General features: G+C 48.1%; 1 protein-coding gene across 1 annotated transcript in view; it reads left to right on the top strand.

The window, feature by feature from the left end:
- Window positions 1-978: 978 nt before the first annotated feature.
- Window positions 979-15529, top strand: part of LOC306769306 (uncharacterized protein) — a 30628-nt gene continuing 16077 nt past the window's right edge. Inside the window, exons 1-13 of the mRNA XM_079257872.1 lie at window positions 979-1283; window positions 2250-2350; window positions 4276-4345; window positions 4435-4565; window positions 4653-4741; window positions 4812-4911; window positions 6382-6425; window positions 6691-6768; window positions 7717-7913; window positions 11653-11717; window positions 11799-11905; window positions 11995-12097; window positions 14462-14561. Of these exons, the coding sequence (XP_079113998.1) occupies window positions 1043-1283; window positions 2250-2350; window positions 4276-4345; window positions 4435-4565; window positions 4653-4741; window positions 4812-4911; window positions 6382-6425; window positions 6691-6768; window positions 7717-7913; window positions 11653-11717; window positions 11799-11905; window positions 11995-12097; window positions 14462-14561 (1426 nt within the window). The 5' untranslated portion in view covers window positions 979-1042. The remainder of the gene's footprint in view (window positions 1284-2249; window positions 2351-4275; window positions 4346-4434; window positions 4566-4652; window positions 4742-4811; window positions 4912-6381; window positions 6426-6690; window positions 6769-7716; window positions 7914-11652; window positions 11718-11798; window positions 11906-11994; window positions 12098-14461; window positions 14562-15529) is intronic.

The following is a 15529-nucleotide window of genomic DNA, read 5'->3' as shown; positions in this document are numbered from 1 at the left end:
AGAGACCAGCAGGAGGAAAATGAACCTGAGGGACTGGACAGATGATGAAATGTGGTGAATATGAGATTAGATGGGGGGGAAAGGACAGGATTTACATTATGTCATCATTTATTTATTTATTATTTAACTCCTAAATAAGTGCATAAGATTGTTGTTATTTACATATCCATGATTATCATGACTGCTTTGTGTATTTTGCTTCTGCTTGCGCCCGTCCTCGGACATTAATGTTACATAACTGCAAGCTACAATACAGGCAGTGTTAGGACAACTGGAGGCAACTATATATATATATATATATATATATATATATATATATATATATATATATATATATATATATATATATATATATATATATGTATATACACACACACACACAGTCAGGTGTTTTCTGTTCCTCTCAGTCAGACTTCTGCACCTGTTGACAGGTATTTTGTCCCACTGTTCAACAGAAAAGTCTCTAATTTGTCCAGGACTAATTTGTTTGTTTTTTTTTCATTTTTCAACTCAATTAAATGAAAAAACAATGTCTTATATCACTAAATTATATTTTTGCAAATTTTTAGTTCTTGTTCCTTGTGTAAGTCTCTAGTTATTTGAGTGAAAGGGATGAATACATATCAGCACAACTGTATACATGTCGCTCATAAGTAAGTGGCTTTAGATAAAAGCGTCTGCTAAATGACTATAGAATAGATAGATAGACAGACAGACAGACTGACTGACTGACTGACTGACTGATAGATAGATGGATAGATTACAATAAGAAGGTCTATTTTTAATGTAGTATAAATTAATTAAATTATTTTTGTCATTTTATTGTGTTAAAGCTTGATTTAAAAATGAAAAAAAAAAAATCAAAGTTGGTGATGCGCCATTTTTCCGTATACGCGGAATAACACGTCGGGAGGCGGAACGTTTGTGATTCGTTTCTAGACGGACTGTTTTTATGACCGTACTTGTGCACCTTGAACTTCTCCTCAGATCTTTCTGGAGGCTTTTTGTTCTCATGCTTTTGTTATAAATCAGTTTTTTAAACATGTTTAGTTTTCCACAGTTACTGCGTGTCACGTGCACAACCGCGAGGCCGCGGCCGCGCGGCAGTAGCGCAGAAAAGTGCGTCAGTTCGTGTCTGAAAGCGGACTTTCTGAGCTCTTCATCGCAGTTGTCATCAAACCATGAACACGGAACCGGCTCCAGGTGCTACACGAGTCCAGCCGGGTCCAGAAGGGTCCGGATAGGCTGCGCCTCCGGGTTCTGGGGGGACACCGCCACCTCCGGTACCGGGGAAACCCGTCTAAGCTGTTTACGACACCGCAGACGTCTTTACGGCCCGCGTGTGGTTTCTGCTTTAGCTTCTTTAAATGAGTTTTTTTTAAACAAAATTCATATTATTACAAGATTTAGTCACACAAAGCAAGATTATAGAAACAAGAAGGCGAGAAAAAAAGAGAATCATTCCCAACAGATAATAGTTAAATATTTCTAAACTTTGCCCAGATGTAAAGTTTTATTTACCTTTTAGAGTACAATAAAATGGACAGATGGGACTTTTTAAAGTGAGAGAAAACGGGGCAAGATATTGCGAAGATAATCAGAAAGCTGATGATCTAAAAGTAATTTTTTGTTAAATTTAAGCAGCAGATAAGACTCATTTAGAGAGAAATTTTCATCCAGATGTTACATACGTGCACACATAAAAGTATAAATGTTTAGTTGTTTAAAAATGACATGTTTTTACTTAAGCCAGGTATGTTTTTATAAATGAGATGGTTAACAGGGTTTATTACTTCTTATTTATGCATAATTTGTGTATATATTTATAGTAAAGTCCAGGTTTTACTATCTAGTGTTCAGTCTGTGTATAGTGGGTGGGTCGCCTCCTGACACAGCTGTGTTCAGATGTTTAGCGTTTCTGAGATTTATTGTCGTTTTCTCGTCATTTTTTCTCATTTTGGTTTAATTTTTATGTGTATTTTACTATTTTCTGATCCTTTAAGGAGTTTTTATTTCTTTTTTTTTGCAGGACTTTTGTTGGATCACTTCTCTTTTAGATGTTTCTATGGATCCTTTTGGTTGTTTTCTAGGAAAATCTGACTTCAGAGCCTTTCTTGTATTGTTAGAAAGTTTAGAGTAGATTTACATTAAAACTCCTGTTGTTGAGCGTGAGAGCTGATAGCAGAGCAGCAGGGAAGGTAAAACTGGACTCAAACCACCAACCTGCTCTTGAACGTGTGTGTTTTCAGTGCCTCAGCTGATCTACGGCGGGAAGCTGGACTTCCTGGTGTTTGACTACCTCAGTGAGATCACCATGTCTCTTCTCACCGCCGCCAAGACCAAGATGCCTGTAAGTATCTGGTCCAGTCGCGTTATTTCCCATCTTATCCGGGTCGTTTTCAGTCTAAAACAAACTAAACGATGCTTCAACATGAAGACGAGTCGAAACAAACCCCTGCTGTCGGTCCAAAACCACCAGAATGTGGTGAGGAACCAGAACCGCTTGCTGGGATTGTGTTGGAGCGCCCTCTGCTGGACAACAATGCAACCACATCTGGTAATCTGATTACTCTTCCTGTGCTGGTTCTGGTCTGAAGACTTTGGTTTCAGACGGGATCAGTCCTGAAGCTGGCTGGTAAAACCGAGGTCAGGAACTGGGACCAGAACCAGGTCTGTTGTAATTTAGTTCTGGAAGGATCCGTCCCTCCGTCGGATCCGTAGAGGTTCTGGTTCTGGGCGGATCTGTTCCTCCGTAAGACCCGTAGAGGTTCTGGAATTACCCGTCCCTCCATCGGGCCCATAGAGGTTCTGGTTCTAGGAGGATCCGTTCCTCCGTACGACCCGTAGAGGTTCTGGAATTACCCGTCCCTCCATCGGGCCTATAGAGGTCCTGGTTCTGGGAGGATCCATCCTTCCATCAGATCCGTAGAGGTTCTGGTTCTGGGAGGATCCATCCCTCCATCAGACCTGTAGAGGTTTTGGTTTCGGGCGCATCTGCTCCTCCGTCGGACCCGTAGAGATACTGGAATTACCCGTCCCTCCATCAGACCCATTAAGGTTCTGGTTCTAAGAGGATCCGTTCCTCCATCGGGCCTATAGAGGTCCTGGTTCTGGGAGGATGCATCCCTCCATCAGACCCATTAAGGTTCTGGTTCTAGGAGGATCCGTTCCTCCATCGGGCCTATAGAGGTCCTGGTTCTGGGAGGATCCATCCCTCCATCAGACCCGTAAAGGTTCTGGTTCTGGGAGGATCCGTTCCTCCATCGGGCCTGTAGAGGTCCTGGTTCTGGGAGGATCCGTCCCTCCATCAGACCCGTAAAGGTTCTGGTTCTGGGAGGATCCGTTCCTCCATCGGGCCTGTAGAGGTCCTGGTTCTGGTAGGATCCGTCCCTCCATCAGATACGTAGAGGTTCTGGTTCTGGGAGGATCCATCCCTCCATCAGACCCGTAAAGGTTCTGGTTCTAGGAGGATCCGTTCCTCCATCGGGCCTGTAGAGGTCCTGGTTCTGGGCGGATCCATCCCTCCGTCAGACCCGTAGAGGTCCTGGTTCTGGGCGGATCCATCCGTCCTTCAGACCCGTAGAGGGCCTGGTTCTGGGAGGATCCATCCCTCCATCAGACCCGTAGAGGTTTTGGTTTCAGGCGCATCTGTTCCTCTGTCTGACCCGTAGAGATACTGGAATTACCCGTCCCTCCATCAGACCCATAGAGGTTCTGGTTCTAGGAGGATCCGTTCCTCCGTCAGACCCGTAGAGGTCCTGGTTCTGGGCGGATCCGTCCCTTCGTCAGACCCGTAGAGGTTCTGGTTCTGGGAGGATCCGTCCCTCCATCAGACCCGTAGAGGTTCTGGAATTACCCATCCCTCCATCGGGCCCATAGAGGTTCTGGTTCTGGGCGGATCCATCCGTCCTTCAGACCTGTAGAGGTCCTGGTTCTGGGAGGATCCATCCCTCCATCAGACCCGTAGAGGTTTTGGTTTCGGGCGCATCTGTTCCTCCGTCGGACCCGTAGAGATACTGGAATTACCCGTCCCTCCATCAGACCCATAGAGGTTCTGGTTCTAGGAGGATCCGTTCCTCCATCGGGCTTGTAGAGGTCCTGGTTCTGGGAAAATCCGTCCCTCCATCAGACCCGTAGAGGTTCTGGTTCTGGGAGGATCCATCTCTCCATCAGACCCGTAAAGGTTCTGGTTCTGGAAGGATCCGTCCCTCTGTCAGACCCGTAGAGGTTCTGGTTCTGGGCGTATGTGTAAACCAGCGTCTGGTCCTCCTGCAGAACCTCGGCTACGCTCCGGACTTCGTCCAGGTTGCTTTGGCTCCGTTCATCGACGACATCCACAGGAAAGGTGAGTACGCGATGCGACAGGTCTGCCGCTTACCTCATTACGTCCCTGTTTCCGTGGTAACAGTCAACGGCAGCCTCCCGTCCCGTCAGGAATCCGCGTGGTCAGCAACGCAGGAGGCGTAAACCCTACCGCCTGCGCCGAAGCCATACGGGAAGTCATCAGGAAGGCGGGGCTGGACCTGAAAGTTGCTGTGGTAACCGGTGATGACCTCATGCCTCATGTAAGCCCCTCCTCCTCGACATGACGTCACTTATTTATATGTTTCATTCATCTGCTCGATTGCCGTCACGTTTCTTCCCTCCATCAGAGGAGCAGTCTGTCCGAAGTACAGATGGCCGACGGCGGCGGCAGACAGACGTTACCGAAGACTCTCCACAGCATGAACGCTTACCTCGGGTACGCCTACGGACAGGATAGGCCGCCCCGTGGCAGGGACTCCCACTGACATCGTCCTCTGTGCTTTCAGGGCCGAACCCATCCGCCGCTGCCTCGACCTGGGAGCCGATGTCGTGGTGACGGGACGTTGCGTGGACAGTGCCGTGGCGCTGGGGCCGCTCATGCATGCTGTACGGCCATCTCACTTTCATCACCACGTCCGGGTTCAGAAAACAAACTCTCACCGTCCGCTTGATCTGGTCCAGTTTACTGTGAAGCTTGTTCCATTTTCAACGAGAAGCGAGAACTGAGTTCTTGTTCTCGGGGCTGCAAGAACAAGAAAAAACGTCTTGTTCGTCAGGTCCATACATCCTCCACGAGAAGCATGTCTGTAGTGGTGAGGGATCATTGTGGGGGGCGTGTCTACAGAGAGAAGGGATCACTGTGGGAGGCGTGTGGCAAGGAGGGATCACTGTGGGGGGCGTTACTGCAGAGAGAAGGGATCACTGTGGGGGGCGTTACTGCAGAGAGAAGGGATCACTGTGGGGGGGCGTTACTGCAGAGAGAAGGGATCACTGTGGGGGGGCGTTACTGCAGAGAGAAGGGATCACTGTGGGGGGGCGTTACTGCAGAGAGAAGGGATCACTGTGGGGGGGCGTTACTTCAGAGAGAAGGGATCACTGTGGGGGGCGTTACTGCAGAGAGAAGGGATCACTGTGGGGGGCGTTACTGCAGAGAGGAGGGATCACTGTGGGGAGGTGTGTCTGCAGAGAAAAGGGATCACTGTGGGGGGGCATTACTGCAGAGAGAAGGGATCACTGTGGGGGGCGTTACTGCAGAGAGAAGGGATCACTGTGGGGGGCGTTACTGCAGAGAGAAGGGATCACTGTGGGGGGCGTTACTGCAGAGAGAAGGGATCACTGTGGGGGGCGTTACTGCAGAGAGGAGGGATCACTGTGGGGGGCGTTACTGCAGAGAGAAGGGATCACTGTGGGGGGCGTTACTGCAGAGAGAAGGGATCACTGTGGGGGGCGTTACTGCAGAGAGGAGGGATCACTGTGGGGAGGGGGGCGTGTCTGCAGCGGGGAGAATCACTTCGGGGGGGGGGGGGGGGGGGGGGCGTGTCTGCTTTTACGAGCAATGAACCCGGTTGTTACCTCCACCAAGGAGGTTGTGTTTTTCCCGGCGTCTTTGTGTTCCAGATAACTCAAAAGGTTACGGAGGGATTTCGATCAAATTTTTTTGGAAATGTGAAAGTGAAGAACTGGTGATTCTGGTGATCCGGATCACTGTTTGGACTCAGGAATGTTTTAAAAGGATTCTTTAACATTGTGCTTGGCGGAGGTTTCCGCTCTCCGAGTGCTTTTCTAGTTTCATATTTAACGAGGAACTTCGTCTGCGGCGGGGCGGGTTGTGCACGCGGCAGGGTCCAAGTGTTTTAATGCCACTTGTAAAAATGTTGGTACTTTCTCACCACCTCAATCAGCTGTTTTATCAAAACAATCCGTTTTACCTGCAACCACCAGTTGAACACGTGGACCTGATAAAGTGGACGTTGAGCTTGTGTACGTAACTGTGATATTTATCGGACTAAACCCCGTCTGCCTTTCATGTGGTCCGTTCCCACATGAAATGATGAAACGTCTGCGTTTGTGTTGCAGTTTGGATGGAAGAGAAGCGACTACGACCTGCTCGCTGCTGGGAGGTAAACACACATCCAGCCCAGGTGTTGGACAGGTTACTGATGAATAAAAACACATTTAGCAGAAGTCTGTGTTCATCTGGACACACCAAGCTGCATTAAATAACTTTATACGTGTTATAATGTTTGTTTGACAGATGAAGCTGAGAATAACGATTAAAACGGGCTTCATCTGAGTATTAAAGCGAAAGACGTGCTTAGCAGGTGTCGATAGCAACAGAAACATGCTAACGGAGGTGATTTACAGATGGAAATGTTGATGTTTCAGTCTGGCGGGTCACCTGATCGAGTGCGGAGCTCAGAGTACTGGAGGCATCTTCACCGACTGGCACAAAGTTCCCGACTGGTGAGTCTGGTTTGAAACAGAAACCCACGTTGGCCTGATGAGCTTTGCATTTACAACACAACACAACAAAAACAGAGTGAGGAGACGCGATGGGTCGTATAAACGTGGAGAAGAGAGGAAGCAAAACAACAGATAAAACATAATGGAGACATGCTTATGATCAACAACGTGCAGAATTAGGATGGCAAAAATAAAAATACAGATATATTCTTAGAAAAACTAAATACAAAGAAGAATGAAGACATAAATATTTAAATGTAATTATAAAATTAGATGATATTATTAACATATGGTGATAGCAACATGGTGGTAACAATTTATGTTTTCTCACCACGTCTCTTCATCTGTATCATAACAATGTTGTCGACACTATGTTTTCGACGCTATGTTTTCGACGCCACGTTGTGGACGCCACGTTGTGGACGCCACGTTGTGGACGCCACGTTGTGGACGTCACGTTGTCGACGCCACGTTGTGGACGCCACGTTGTCGACGCCACGTTGTCGACGCCACGTTGTCGACGCCACGTTGTCGACGCCACGTTGTCGACGCCACGTTGTCGACGCGATGTTTTCGACGCGACGTTGACGCGACGTTGTCGACACGATGTTTTCGACGCGATGTTTTCGACGCGACGTTGTCGACACGATGTTTTCGACGCGACGTTGACGCGACGTTGTGGACACGATGTTTTCGACGCGACGTTGTCGACACGATGTTTTCGACGCGACGTTGTCGACACGATGTTTTCGACGCGACGTTGACGCAACGTTGTGGACACGATGTTGTTGGCGCGACGTTGACGCGATAGTTTCATCAGGTGATGTTTACATCACGTGACTGAGAACCAGATCTTTTTATACAAGTGAAACTGTTTTTTGTTTTTACATCTGTAATTTATTCCGACCGGAATGTTTCGGGAACTGATGAACTGTCTCCTGATCTCAGGGACAACATGGGCTTCCCGGTGGTCGACTGTTCCAGTGACGGCTCCTTCGTCCTCTCCAAACCGCCCAACACCGGTGGGCTGGTGTCCTTCGGCACCGTCGCTGAGCAGCTGGTGTACGAGATCGGCGACCCGCGGCGATACCTGCTGCCGGACGTGGTCAGCGACTTCAGCCAGGTGGCGATCCAGGAAGTCGCAGGTACCCGCATGCGCAGCGCTGAGGACGTGACCACAGTTTGAACTGCTGACTGTTTTTACAACCCTGAAAACTGGCCTGCTTGACATTAAACAAACCCATCTGGAGCTTTGTTTCGCCCTCCGACTGAACCTTCACCCTCCGCTGAACCTCCGTTAAACTCTCTATCGGCTATCAGAGGCTCTTTTTTTCCTTTCATAAAACTAAACACGTATCAATCAAGCCGCGGAGAACTCGGCTGCAGCGTCTGACCTTTGCATGAACTCTATGGAAAGCAGAAAAAGCCTTCATTTGATCCGCTGCTCGACGCCTCCTCCCTGATAAGACGCCTCGCTCGCCCTCTTTCGGGTCATTAATTCAGGAGTTTTTGATTTGGAGAGGGAGCAAGCAGCGGCGTTCCCAGAGTTGTCAGATAACTCCCCCCTCCTCCCCCGTTGGAGTAAACAGCCGCGCTAATCACTCTGTTGTGTTTACATCTGGAACAAGCCAAGAAAATTCAGAATATTTCCGTCTGAAAGTGGTTTTATGGAACCTTCCAGAGGACCTGGATGGAGAAAACCCCTCTGACATTTTTCCACCTGCTGGGGAATTCACACGGTCTTAATGTGAGAAAAGGAAGCAAGCGCTGATCTTTCAAGATGCTGATTGATCTAAACCTGCTGCTGATTGGTCCTAAACGTTACCTACGTGTAAGCCTGGGGTGTGTGAAGTTGGTCCTCGACCACCGCTGTTCTGCATGTTTTCCATGAATCCCTGCTCCAACACACCTGGCTTCCATTAAATGGATCCAACAGCCTGCACAATTCATTGAGCCAGGTGTGTTGGAGCAGGGATACGTGGAAAGCCTGAAGGATTGTGGCCCTCGAGGATCGGAGCTAGTGTAAGCGGTTACATCATAGACTGTAAATAAAAGATGGGCAGAGCCTCCGTGACGTCACCCGTAGGTTTCTGAAGAGCTGAGTTGAAGCTCGGTGGGTGGTTCCTACCATCGCCATCTTGGCAGGAGCATGCACGTTGTCTCGCCCGGAAAATACAAATATGGGCAAAGAGGTGGAGCTGAGAGGGGGGTTGTGAGCGTCATGGTGAATGATTGACATCGAGCGAACTCCGAGCTTTCTGTAGCTAAGAGCTAACCGAGCTAACCCGGAGATAACAGGAGCTAACCAGCTAACGGAGGTAAGCGGGCTAAAGCTAAGTCACGTTGTTAACCGGCTAAAAACCGCGGTTGTTCTACGTTCTTCTGACTTGAAGCAGGAGATCGGGTACCTGTCAATCAAAAGGACACGCCCCTAAATATGCCGAACTTCGAGATTAAATTACTTTTAAACGGGCGAGTTAGAAAAAAATTCACTCCCCCCACGGTTGTCATGAAGGTAAACCTGACCTATTAAACCTAAAATGGATTTTTGAACCAGGCTGTAAACATGTTTATTTCTGCTGTAAACATGTTTATTTCTGCTGTAAACATGTTTATTTCTGCTGTGAAGTTGGTCTTTTTAACATGGGAGTCTATGGGGATTTGCTCTGTTTTTGAGCCCCTAGTGGATGAAGGGGGAACTCCAGTTTTATTCACTTCCACATAGACTTCAGTTTTAACCACCGGAGACTCCGTCCATCTTTCATTTACGATCTGTGTGTTACACACATGACAACTTGGACCCGTGTGTTCGTATCCGAACAGAAATAACTCCGGTTAAGGTCATGCGCTCATCACAAAACTACATCGGCTTCACACATGGGATTCATTTCAGAAATCATGAAACGGCTGGACCGTGCACGGATCAGCGTGCACGAGCTCCGAAGGCCCATTTCTGCTTCCATACGTACGTAAATGTAGACGTCCATTTCAATAATTGTCATACGTCGCTGCCCTGGTAATCTGCACATCTTTTACGTTGCTGTGGTTGTTAAGTCAGATCGTCCACTAGGGGGCAGTGCTGAGCTGAGTTCGCTTCCACATTCCGACACTGCTTTGTCGCGATAACGCACCACCATAAGGTTGTTTTCAACCGTCCAAAAACACCAGAAGAAGAAGAAGAAGAAGAAAACCACAAAGACTGTTTTGCTGTTCTTACCTCTTTCTTAATCTGCTTTTATTTTGCCGTTCTTCCTGTTCCTCCTCTTCTTCTCTGGTTTGTCACTTTCAGTCGTGTCAGCCACGTGTCAGCTCAGCAGGTAGACCGCCCCCCAGTGGTCTCCGGTGGTTCTGGTTCATTTTCGGTGTCAGGAAGAGCTGACCATATTGACCACACAGTTAAGAATCACAGCTCTGAACTCTTAAACGTGACGTTTCTACTCATATCGATCAGGTTTATGAATGAATCTACTCCGTTAAACGTCAGCTTTTTAGTTTGAAACGTTTTAAACGTCCAGCTTTGATCCTCAGTGACGTCACTGATGTCTCTGGTTCAGACATGTTGGAGCTACGACACCAAAATGACCGAAATAAACTTTTTTTTTTTCCATAAAATCCAAAAGGCAGAGTAACCATAGCAACTGCAGGGTGGATGTGAACTTTTATTCCCGTTTAATTGAGCCTTGGTGAACTCTTGGCGTTTGTTTTAGCCTGTTTGTGACCAGAAGTTTATCTTTATGGGCGGGAGGATGAAGCGAGGACAAGCCGGCGGTCAGTTTGGAGTTTGGTTCATGTAGGGGTGAACGGAGGTCTACGTGAAGGAAGGAGGGACGTCTCTGTCCTCTCTGTCAGGACAGCAGGTCAAAGAACTGCAGAGTCTGTTGGTGAAACTTCCACACTTCTGTTGACGGATCATTTTTCATTAATGACTTGAGATTTGCCTAATGAGATGAAGTGTTTTAATTTTCTTTGTCGTGTTTTCTGTTAATTATGTCCCTATGTTGTGGAAACAGATGGGAATTTTTCTCTCTGTAATTCAGCATGTTGAAATTGTGTAATATTGTATTTATGTATATAATTAGATCCAAGTATAAATCCATTAAAAATAAAATGTAGTCCAAATGAAATAGTTAAAAATATAAATATTACAAATAAAAAATTACTATTAAAATAATAGTCAAAATTATAACAAAAATGTCCAAATTAAGTAAATAAAAAAGATTAAATGTTTTTTAAAACATCACAAATAAATCAACATTTTATTAAAAATAAAGACATCTCAGTTGAATAAATTTGGTTGAATTAAACATTAAATATTTTCCCAAACAAATAAACTTGTATATTCTTATGTCATAAAAAGATGTGGAGTTTTGTAAAACTATTAATATTTATAAAAAAAAAAAATAATTTTTTTTTTCCAAAAATATTTATCATCATTGAAACAAAGGATACTGTAGTTGTTCAAAATAATTAGGAATTTTTTTTTTTTTTAAATGCAATAAAGTTTTTAAATGTTCTCCTTTACTAAAGTTTATTCTAAAAATTAAACTTAATTTATTTTGTAATTAATTTGTAAGGTCCATAGCTGAATTGTGTGAATAAATTCATTATTAAATTCAAATCAGCAAAAAGCAAAACATTTTTAAGCTCTTTAATGGTAGAAAAAATTATTAATAAATTATTAATAAAACCAAAATAAACAATTTGATGTAAATTCAACATGTGTTAAGGGATTTTTTTCAAATGAAATTTTTCACAACAAGACTTATAAAAACAGAAATATCAAGTTATTGATGATCAAATAAAGCAAAAATATTAGTTATTTATTGAAACGTTTCTTTTATCGATCATCTCTTGGATCGATAAGATGATAAAATGTGTGTTCAGGTATGGAAGGCGGTGCTGTGAGAGTCAGCGGGGCGAAAGGTTTCCCTCCATCACACCACTACAAGGTAAAGCGCCTTCGTCCTCCGCTGGTAAACAGGATGTCTTCATGGAGGACGACTCTGAGCCGGTTGTCCCGCCTCCTCCAGGTTTGCGCCACCTTCATGGACGGTTTCCGAGCAACGGCGGTGTGTCCCGTTGGAGGACCACGAGCAGCAGAAAAGGCCAGACGGACGGCCGAAAGCATCGTCAAGCGGTGCGTTAAACGGATAGACGCACCTCTGCTCGTCCTGTTTGGTGTCAGAATGTCGATGAAACACGTCAACATTTCGTGTGACGGTTTAGGACGAGGCGAATATTTAAGCAGCTGGGTCTGGAGGATTTCAGCGCGGTCAACATTCAGGTCCTCGGAGCCGAAGACATGTATGGTCCCAACGCTCGCAACAAGGTAAGAACCAGACTCAGCGCGAACACGACTGGTTCTGGTCCGAGTCTACTGGTTTTTAGTGGTCTCTCGTTGGATCAGGGGTGTCTTTGTCTGGGCTGGTCTACATCAGGGTGTCCATAGTCGGTCTTCAGTGGACACTGTCCTGCTCTAACACACCTGGCATACGTTAAATGGATCCAACAGCCAACGAAGTTCTGAACAATGACTCATTAATCAAAGTCAGGCGTGTTGGAGCAGGAATACATGGAAAACCTGCAGCGTTGTGGTCCTCAAGGACCACAACTGGACATCCCTGGTCTAGATGGTCTCATCTGGATCAGGTTGTTTGTCGGTCTTCATGGTTTCCAGTTCAGGATCCCATCAGTCCCATTCGGTGTGGACATATGGGCTTCGTGTGGTTCTCGTGTGGGAAAATGTGAAGCGCACACGGAAACGCCTGGTTTCAGAACAATTTCCCGCCCTCAACTCAACACGGCCCGCATGTTTCCTGGTGGAATGTCTACGTTTTCTGCCGCGGTCCTGCAAGTGTTGTGAGTTTCCTTGTTCCAACGCATCCTGAACCCATCAGACTTTCTGATCCCACTAGTGCAGAACTTGACATCAATAAGCCATTGATGTGAGTCCAGTGTGTTGCAGCAGGGAAACTCTGAACATTTGCAGATGAACTGAATGTGAATCAGAAGGGCCGATGTGGAGATTCCCTCGGTTCTGATGGGGTCAAAGGTCATCTGGTTTTCTTTGCTCTCGGTTTTTTCCAGTCCAGTCTGGGTCGGAGGACGTGGTTTTGTCCTGACGTCAGAAACCAGCAACGTCCTCGAAGCCCAGCTTTTCCCCCCTTCTGATGCATTTTCCACAAAATCTTCCACCAGAACCGGGTCTGGGTCTGAGTCGGGTCAGGGTCCGAGTCCAGTCACGGTCCAAGTCTGGGTCCGAGTCCGAGTCCAGTCAGGGTCCGAGTCCAGTAATGGTCCAAGTCTGGGTCCGAGTCCAGTCCGGGTCCGAGTCCAGTCCGGGTCCGAGTCCAGTCCGGGTCCGAGTCCAGTCACGGTCCAAGTCTGGGTCCGAGTCCGAGTCCAGTCTGGGTCCGAGTCCAGTCTGGGTCCGAGTCCAGTCTGGGTCCGAGTCCAGTCAGGGTCCGAGTCCAGTCACGGTCCAAGTCTGGGTCCGAGTCCGAGTCCAGTCTGGGTCCGAGTCCAGTCTGGGTCCGAGTCCAGTCTGGGTCCGAGTCCAGTCAGGGTCCGAGTCCAGTCACGGTCCAAGTCTGGGTCCGAGTCCGAGTCCAGTCTGGGTCCGAGTCCAGTCTGGGTCCGAGTCCAGTCAGGGTCCGAGTCCAGTCAGGGTCCGAGTCCAGTCACGGTCCAAGTCTGGGTCCGAGTCCGAGTCCAGTCCGAGTCCGAGTCCAGTCTGGGTCCGAGTCCAGTCACGGTCCAAGTCTGGGTCCGAGTCCGAGTCCAGTCCGGGTCCAAGTCCACTCCGGGTCCAAGTCCAGTCAGGGTCCGAGTCCGAGTCCAGTCTGGGTCCGAGTCCAGTCTGGGTCCGAGTCCAGTCAGGGTCCGAGTCCAGTCACGGTCCAAGTCTGGGTCCAAGTCCGAGTCCAGTCTGGGTCCGAGTCCAGTCTGGGTCCAAGTCCGAGTCCAGTCTGGGTCCGAGTCCAGTCTGGGTCCGAGTCCAGTCCGGGTCCGAGTCCAGTCAGGGTCCGAGTCCAGTCTGGGTCCGAGTCCAGTCAGGGTCCTAGTCCAGTCGGGGTCCGAGTGGAGTCGGCTTCCGAGTCGGGCCAGGGACTGAGCCAGGGACCGAGCCAGGGACCGAGCCAGGGACCGAGTCAGGACCGAGTCAGGGACCGAGCCAGGATCGAGTCGGGCCAGGGACCGAGTCAGGGACCGAGTCAGGGACCGAGCCAGGATCGAGTCGGGCCAGGGACCGAGCCAGGATCGAGTCGGGCCAGGGACCGAGTCAGGGACCGAGTCAGGGGCCGAGCCAGGATCGAGTCGGGCCAGGGACCGAGTCAGGACCGAGTCAGGGACCGAGCCAGGATCGAGTCGGGCCAGGGACCGAGTCAGGACCGAGCCAGGGACCGAGCCAGGGACCGAGTCGGGCCAGAGACCGAGTCAGGACCGAGTCAGGGACCGAGCCAGGATCGAGTCGGGCCAGGGACCGAGTCAGGGACCGAGCCAGGATCGAGTCGGGCCAGGGACCGAGTCAGGACCGAGTCAGGGGCCGAGCCAGGGACCGAGTCGGGCCAGGGACCGAGTCAGGACCGAGTCAAGGACCGGACTCCTCTTGATGTCTTCGTGTCCCTCCGTCGCAGAGCAGTCTGCTGCCGTCTGCAGCGTCTCATCCTGGATGTGATCCGGTGTGTTTCAGGGCTCCAGGGAGGCCGTGCTCTGGATGGCCGTCCACCACAAACAGAAGAAAGCCCTGGAGGTGTTCTCCAGAGAAGTGGCCCCTGCAGGGACCGGCATGGGTACGAAAGACACGCTTGCCTTTATCCTAAAGCTCCCTCCGACCCCGGCGGTCCGTAGAAGTTCCTTTCTGCTGCGGTAAAGCTCGTGTAACCTGCCGCATCGCTCCCAGCAGGTCAGCTGTGTCCTGAATCTTAACATGAAACGCGGTTTGGAGGAAGACTCGCTTCCGTAACGACGTTCATAACACTGATAGCGAAAGAAAGAACATTTCCTCCTGAACAATGTGACTGAACGACTGTGGAGTCTGAAAAAAACGAGTCTAATCGGAGAGAAAGGCCTCGGTTCGCGAGCATAAAGATTTAACTGGAACTGGAAGAAGGTCATATAGAGGTTATATTTGCTTATCGTAGTATTACTACAGTACTTTCACTAACTTTTACTCATGATGTGATGCGGTCGCTGCCAACATTTGCTGCTCCTTCCTCCTCCTCTTCATCTGTTGGCGCCAAGGCAGACTGGATGCCTTTCCACCTCCCAGGCTCCTCAGTTTAGATTAAACTTTATTGTCATTCCACATGCACAACGCAACGCAACGCAGTTGGCATCTAACCAGAGTGCAGCAAGTGTAAAGTGTATATTATCCGCAGTAAGTACCAGTATGTCTCAGTATACTGATTAGAGTACAATGAGCATGAAATACAGATGGGCTTTTAAATACGCCCAGTGTTGGTAGAAGCCATGAAGATCCACCTCCAGAGGACTGAAAACATGTTTCTGCATGGTTTCTACTGAAAAAAGTTTAAAAATTAACACTAAAAAAGTGTCTCTATTCAGCTTTTTTACATTTTCATCTAATTCTAAGAATAACTGGAGTGGTTTTGTGTCAGTTTTAGTTCAGTGTGCTCCAGATTCTTTAGATATTTACTTATATAAGCCTATAATATGCTGGTTTAACGGTGCGATCAGAAGGAATGAATCATCCTCAGCTGAACTCTTGAGATTTAAACAGTTTACTGAACCAGATTCT

This window comes from Telmatherina bonti (assembly GCF_933228915.1).
Source record: "Telmatherina bonti genome assembly, chromosome: 18".
Taxonomy (NCBI): domain Eukaryota; kingdom Metazoa; phylum Chordata; class Actinopteri; order Atheriniformes; family Telmatherinidae; genus Telmatherina; species Telmatherina bonti.
This window is presented reverse-complemented; position numbering and strand designations above follow the sequence as displayed.